This window comes from Elephantulus edwardii, unplaced genomic scaffold (assembly GCF_000299155.1).
Source record: "Elephantulus edwardii isolate Elephantulus edwardi_28Jun2011 unplaced genomic scaffold, EleEdw1.0 scaffold00043, whole genome shotgun sequence".
Lineage (NCBI taxonomy): Eukaryota > Metazoa > Chordata > Mammalia > Macroscelidea > Macroscelididae > Elephantulus > Elephantulus edwardii.
The window spans coordinates 365,526-373,372 of NW_006399793.1; the positions used below are offsets into that span (position 1 = coordinate 365,526).

Below are 7,847 nucleotides of genomic sequence, written 5' to 3' on the forward strand. Positions count from 1 at the left end.
CCATGTTTGCTGGTCTGGACGTTTATTTCCTTCTCTTATGCCCTAGTAAGCACTTCCAATACAATATTGAATAGAAGTGGTGACAGTGAGCATTCTTGTCTGGTCCCTGTTCACAAGGAAAATGCTTTTAGTCTTTCTGCATTGAGAATGATGTTGGCTTTTGCGTTTGCACATATGCTTTTCACTATGTTAAGGAAATTTCTTTCTATTCCAGTTTTGCTGAGTGTTTTTATCAGGAAGGGGTGTTGGATTTTGTCAAATGCCTTTTCTCCATCAACTGCTAAGATTGTATGGTTCTTATTATTTTTTGTTAATATGGTGAATTATGTTGATTGTTTTATATTGAACCATCCTTCCATACATGTTATAAATCCCACTTGTTCATGGGTTTGATTTATTTTTGTGATGTGATTTGGATTCTATTGGCTAGGATTTTGTTAAGAAAGATTTTTACAGAGGGAAGCATATATCTTAAGTAAATAGATAAATTAATATCTAGGTAAAATGGAAAGTGAAACTTGATATGCACTGAGACTGACAGTGTTTATCACTGGAAAATTTAAATAAACGGCAGTTAAATTGTTTCAACTCAGTTTTTCTGAAAAAAGGGCCTGGGAGGATTAGTCTACTAAAACAAACCATTCTGTATTTGGTTCCATTTTTCCAATTTAGAAACTACGTAATAGGGTCACTACTGGAACAAGTTTTATAATGTTGTTATGTGCCACTGAGTTGTAACCTACTCCTAGCCAATTCTCTACCAGGTTTTCAGAGGCATTTAACTGCAAAGAAGGACACTGCCTGTTTTCCTTCTGCAGAGCTACAGAAAGATCTGAGCCTTATGCCTTTGGGTTGGCAATGTAGCTCCCTATTACTAGGCCACCAAGGCTGTAACTACCATACAATTGGAAATTACCATACAATAAGCAGGAATTATTCCAGTAAATTTATAGGGAATAAGACTACTCTTTGAATAGGCATTATTTTCCATTTTCAACCTGAGACTTTACTAAACACAGGGGTTTACTAAGTAGCCCAAGGTCAAATAATGAAGTAGAAGCAGTAATAGTTTTTGGTATTTTTATACCAATTCATTTTAATGTAAATACCAAGTACAACATGTTTATACAGTTTTATATATAAGTAATGTAACAGGTTAATTATAGAAATGAATATATGGTGCTCTCTACTTACAAAGTTTTTTACCTGGACAAAGCTACTCAAAGACTAACTTGATTATTTTACCCATCTGGAACAATTACTGAAGTATGTTCTGGACTTCATTGTAACACATGTAGCTGAGTACTTCACAGTGGCATTAGAACCCATCTACAGAGGGCAAAAACATTCCATCAACTTCGAAACTAAGTTTTGACCTCTGTGGTGCCTTTTAAAAGACTAAGTAGGATTACTTAGTGTATTCTGTTTAAACTATAGGCAAATATATTGCAGCTTTAATTTGCTACAATAGACTCATTTGATGTTAGCTGTGGTTGGTTAAGATCATCCAAACCATGTGATATATTGGCTTCTTTGAAGGCATTTTATATAAAGCTCCCTTGAAAGAAATTTTTTAAAAATACCATAATTTTTTTAAAAAATGAATATGTTTCACATTATACTTTCAAAATTAAATTAAATGGGTATGCTTCCTTGTCCTCTTGGTAGTTTAGCACTGAAATCACCTTCAGATGGTTACAGAGCATCAATCAGGTCATCATCAGTCCATTCTTCCTAAGAAGGGGGGGAAATATTGTAAGAATACTTATACTGAAGTATTTTTACCAGTATTCTTTTTTTTACTATCTCCTTGTCTAACTTTACAAACATCCTTTTATTCTGTTGAGAATATTTAGATAAACTGGGTAAAATTTGATTAGTTCAGACATTATAATACTGCCATGATTCCAGTGAGGAACAAAGGTTACAGCTATGTCCTGGGTCCTCTAGGTTACTCATTTATCTCTAACTCACCTGGTACAACTTTTAAAAATGTGTGTGGGAATGACACTTGGAGAGTAAGTATCACTATGTATAAGTATCCCTGTTGCCATGTATAAGCACAGAACAGTGCATATAAAGAAGGGTACAAAAACTGACCGCTTACAAACATAGTTTGTTGTTAGTTGCCATTCTGATTCAAGATCTCCATATGCAGAGTAAAAGGGCATTCCCTCAGGTTTTCAGAGGCTTTTAAATGTGTCCCTGAGTTGGGCTGAATTACCAGCCTTTGTTTTATAGTCCAGAGCTTGACTGCTCTATTCAGAAATTCCTTTTAAAACCTATGCTTTTACCTATGTACTTGAACTCTAGAACAGTGCATCTTAATACAGTCACACCATAATATGCAACCAATATGAAATTCACTTTTGCAGTAAACTCACCTCCTCATGTCTAGATTTCTTTGAAACATAATCATCATCTTCATAGCCTTTCCTCTTCTTCCTATAATTATGTATCCATCATTAAGCAATTTTATATTGGCAACCACAACTATAAAATACCTAGTAAAATATAAAATATCTAGTAAAAAACTAAGAAAGTTACAAGCAAAACTAGCTACTGAATGATAAAGCCTACATAAACGGGGGGAAAATACAGTTACGGATTGGAAGACTTAACTCTTCTTCAAATTAATTCTATTATACCCAATTAAACTTCAAATTAAACCTAATGCAATGCTAATTAAAATCTCAGTAATATTTTTCATGTGATTTGTCGAGTGAAACATACTTAGGAAAGATTATTTAAAAGCAAAGAAAATCTGCCAAAACACAAAGTGGGAGATCTTGTCCTAGTTATCAAACCAAACTCCACAAAGGCTATAGTAATTAAAAAACCAGTATCATTAAGCCCTGTCCGGTGTTTGGGTCCATTCCTTTTATTACGGTCACTCATCAGACCTTCACAGCCAAAATGATGAAGGAAATTGGAAGCAAGGAAGATTTTATGGCATCTCTGAATGGTGCTAGAGAAAAACTTGCAGTATTCGACTTCTCAGCCACGTGGTGTGGGCCTGGCAAAATGACCAAGCCTGTTTATCATTTCCTAGCCAAACAGTATGGTTATGTGGTGTTCCTCGAAGTTGATGTGGATAACTAGAAGGATGTTGCATCAGAGTGTCAAGTCAAATGCATGCCAACATTTCAGTTTTATAAAAAGGGATAAAAGACAGATGAATTGTTTGCTGAAAACAACCAGGTGTCAGCTGTTTATAACTTAACAAAAGAGAAAGATCACGAATGAAAATTTTATGCCCAATTGCCATGTGATTATAAATGACAATAAAATATTCTACTTTTTTACAAAAACCAACTATATATGTATTTCTTTATATTTCATATAAAACATAAAATTAAGCAGACCAATGACTGGGTAGGTTACAAAAAGTAGGTAATTTATATGTAGGAATTGAATATATAAAATTGAGTATTTAAAATAACTAGACAAAAATGTGAAATGTATGTAACTGGTTTAGAAATTATTCATTTGAAGAAAAATATTGGACTTCTAAGTTCACATATATTACAAACATTCTAAAGTTAGTTTATAGGTTTAAACAGCTAAACAAAACCTGTAAAAAATTTAGATTAGAGTAAGAAGGATACTGACAAAAGCACAAAGCAAAAGAGCCACTGAAAAGAAAAATCTGTCTTATAAAAAGATAAGTATACAGAATCTATTAAAAAAACCTACAAATAAAAAAGCTACCATAAAACTCATCAAAGGTTATAAATAAGCAATGTAGAAAACACCCCACAAATTGACAGTTGTACACAGCTTTAGTTTGCTTGGCTCCATAGTCAACAGTCTTGGCACCAGCAGCCAGGAAATTAAAAGGCACATTGCCATGGGAAAGTCTGCTGTTAGGGACCTCTCCAAAGTACTGAAGAGCAATTGTGTGTCTCTGGAGACTAAGGTGCGTCTGATACAGGCCATGGTCTTCGCAATCACGTGTTATGCATCAGAGAGTTGGACAATGACCAGGGAGGATAGAAGGAGAACTGATGCCTTTGAGCTGTGGTGCTGGAGAAGAGTATTGAGAATACCATGGACTGCTAGGAAAACAAACAGATTTGTCCTGGAAAGGGTTAAACTGGGTGGCTCCTTGGAGGCAAGGATTCTGAGGCTCCGTCTAACATACTTTGGACATGTTGTGAGGAGAGACCGGTCCTTGGAGAGGGACATCATGCTTGGGAGGGTGGAGGGACAGCGCAGGAGGGGAAGGCCCTGTATGAGGTGAATTGTTTCAGTGACTGGGATAATTGGGATGGGAGTGACAAAGTGCAATTGGCACAGGACAGAGCGGAGTTCAGGGCTGTTGAAATAGGGTCGCTATGAGTCGCAGGCAACTCGACGGCACATAACAACAACAATAGTTATCAGGGAAACACAAAACACTAAGTTGATGGTATTATTTTTCATGTGGACTGCCAAAAGTTAAAGATTGGTAATACTGAGTATTGGTAAGTGTGTGTGTGTGTGTGTGTGTGTGTGTCTACACATGTGCGCGTGCACGTAAGGAAACAAATGGTAGGAGAAAAAAGGCAACTAATTTTTCTGACAGTGCAAAGAAAAATGACAAGGCAAATAAACCGCATACTATGCTATCTCCTTGGTCACGACCAGAAATTAGGTTTTGGTCAAAGTAAACGTTAACTTTACCTGTATTATCTGATTTTTTTTTTAAATTGACAATATAGTTTTGACTTATGTAATGAAATAGGAGACCAATATTTTAAATAGTCAAGGAAAACATCTTTATTCTAAAGTAGGCAGCCCAAAATTTACAAATGTCAAATGTGTATACAACCCACAGTTAAAAACTAACCCTTATAAAACCCATAACATTAAAAATTGAAGGGTCAAACAGAAAGTGGTACATAATAAAAAGGCAGTGCCATATTAAAACACTACTATACTGCTGAAAGTGTTTTAATATTCTTATCAGAGAAAGGTACCTCCTCCCACTGCCACCTAGTTGATTCTAATTCTTATTCATTCCACAGAACTGCCTCATACTTTGCGAGGCTGCCAAACCATGGGAGCAGACTGTGTTGTCTTTCTCCCAGAGTAACGAAACCATCACCTTCTGATTAGCAGTCCCAAGCTTAGCCTACAGCACAACCAGGGCTCTCTAGAAAAGGTACATGATAAACAGCAGGGAGCTCTCGTGGCTTTGTGGTAAGAAGTTCTGCTGCCAACCCTAAGGTGCACGGTACAAATCTACTAGGTGCTCAGTGATACAAAGAAGGGTAATGTCCCCCCTATGCTGGAGGGTCAACCATGAGTGGATTCCGACTCCAGAGCAAACAATACATAATACTAAGAAAATATTGCCAAATATCCCTAAATAAATTGAAACTGTATACTTGCTCCTGAGAGCAGGTATTGGACCCAAAGATTAAAATGACATAAAAAGTTCAGGTACATCCTAGAAAGGTTCTGCCCATAGAATTCTAGGAGGAGGAGAACAGGACAGATCGTACCAGCCCGAAAGCACATCAGTCATGAGAGGGTCAGAAGTATACTATGAAAGCCCAACTTATATCTTGTGTTTCTCATTAGAAATGTCCACTCAAGGAAAAAAAAATCTGATCTGATGGTTAAGTCAGTTGTCCCTGCACGAACAATTTACCAGTTATCGCCAAAACAACACTGGTTCCCTGTACTTACGTAATTACATTAAGTGCAAGCTCAGTAGAGTGACACCTCTCCAACTTTTGTTTCAAAGCAGCAACTTCTTCAGTTCTCGGTGGCTCATACTTTTTCACCAAGTTTCTCATATCTATATAGATTTAAAAGGATTTAATTATAAAAAGGAATTCATAGACACCTTGTTCTTATAGTAATCACAAAACATTTTCCTATTAGTTTTTATGAGAACAAGACAATACTCTTTGAAATATTGTGATTACGAATCTTAAAATTTATGTAACAAACATATTATCCTCCATAAAAACTCCATGAACACTGTACTTCAAGTACTTCGGGCTGGTTACTGCTCAGTCCACATCATGTGCAACATGAAAGCGTGCTGTGCCATCTATCTGTTTATTGTTGTTAGATGCCAATGAGTCCATTATAACTCACATGAAAAACATGATATGAACCTTTCCCCATCATGTGCCATTCTCACCATCTCTGAATATGCTCAGTCATTGTGCCAATCCATCTTTATTGAGGATGCTTCTCTTTTTTTTTTGATCCTCCACCTTAATGATGTATTTTTACAAAGAATGGCCCCTCCTGAAAACATGCCCAAAGTATATGTGAGGCAGTTACAACATCTTTGCCTCTATGTTAGTTTTATGTAAATCCTGGCAGGAAATTGTCCCTCAGTTTTAAAGTCTTTTTACACCTCATACAATTTAGTGAACACACTTACTTCTCTGCCACCAACCAAAGCAATAACATACCATCTGTAAAGATCTTAGGCCAAGCATGTAATTTTTGTTTCATATGATACAGTGTCCAATAAAGGGAGAACACTTTAACAAAATACAGAAGAAGTGATCACCAGGTAAATACTAAAGTATCCTCTTTAGGTGAAAAGCCAGCAATTATGTCAGTAACTGTAATGGCAGAAACATCTAGATGAACGTGTGTTGTGCAATTGTAAAGAATATACATCTAATTATGTTGTTGTTATGTGCTATCAGGTCGCCTGTGACTCACAGTGACCCTAAGTACAATAGCCCTAAATCCTGCTCTATCTGTTGCCAATCTTACTCCAGTATGTCCATGACCACAACCCCAGTTAATGAATCAATCCATCTCATCGAGGGTCTACCACTCCTGCGCTGTCCCGCCACCATCCCAAGCATGACATCCCTCTCCAAGGACTGATAAGGCCTTGTAACATTGTCCAAAGTATATCACACAAAGCTTCAGAATCCTTGCCTCTAAGGAGTAGCCTGGCTTCATCCTCTCTAGGACAAACTTGTTTGTTCTCCTAGCGGTCCATGGTATATTCAATAATCTTTAGCACCAAAACTCAAAGGCATCAACTCTTCTTCTATCATTCCTCGTCACTGTTCTCTGATGCATAGCAAGTAATTGCAAAGACCATGGCCTGGATTAGGCACACCTTAGTTTCCAGACTGACATCATTGCTCTTCAGTACTTTGGATAGGTCTCTGACAGCAGACTTTCCCAATGCAATTCTTCTTTTTATTTCCTGGCTGCTGGTACCAAGAGTGTTGTAGAGCCAAGCAAACTGAAGCTGTCAACAATCTCAATCTCTTCATCATCAATCATCCTGATGGCATGATGGTGAAAATCTTTCTTTTCTTGATGTTGAGCCTAAATCCATACTGAAGGCTGCAGTCCATGACCTTCCGCAGCAAGCACTTCAGGTCCTCCTCAGTTTCAGCAAGCAGGGTTGTGTCATCTGCATAACACAGATTGTTGATGAATCTACTCCAATCTTGATGCCACACTTCTCTTCACAGAGCCTACCCTCTTGGATAATCTGGTCCACATATGGATTGAAAAGATACGGAGACAGGACACATCCCTGATGCACACCTTTCTCAATTTTGAACCATGCAGTGTTTCCTTGCTCTGTTATGACTGCCTCTTAGTCCAGGTATAGGTTTTGCATCAGTACAATCAAGTGTTCTGGGATTCCATTCCTCCCAGAGTCAGCCAGTTTGTTGTGATCCACACAGTCAAATGCCTTTGCATAATCAATGAAACACAGACATTCCTCTGGTACTCTCTGCTTTTCAGCCAAGTTATATCATCTATATGTTGTTGTTGTTATGTGCCGTTGAGTCGTGTGTGACTCATATCGACCCTATGTACAACAGCCCTAAACCCTGCTCTATCCTGTGCCAATCTCA

The 7,847-nt window shown here is 37.4% G+C and overlaps 1 protein-coding gene across 1 annotated transcript in view; it reads right to left on the minus strand.

Moving 5' to 3' along the window:
* Nucleotides 1-1,609: 1,609 nt before the first annotated feature.
* CCNH (cyclin H) overlaps nucleotides 1,610-7,847 on the minus strand; it is a 27,917-nt gene continuing 21,679 nt past the window's right edge. Inside the window, exons 7-9 of the mRNA XM_006885345.1 lie at nucleotides 5,677-5,788; nucleotides 2,385-2,445; nucleotides 1,610-1,734 (exon numbers count right to left, since the gene is read on the minus strand). Coding sequence (XP_006885407.1) covers nucleotides 1,696-1,734; nucleotides 2,385-2,445; nucleotides 5,677-5,788 — 212 coding nt within the window. The 3' untranslated portion in view covers nucleotides 1,610-1,695. The remainder of the gene's footprint in view (nucleotides 1,735-2,384; nucleotides 2,446-5,676; nucleotides 5,789-7,847) is intronic.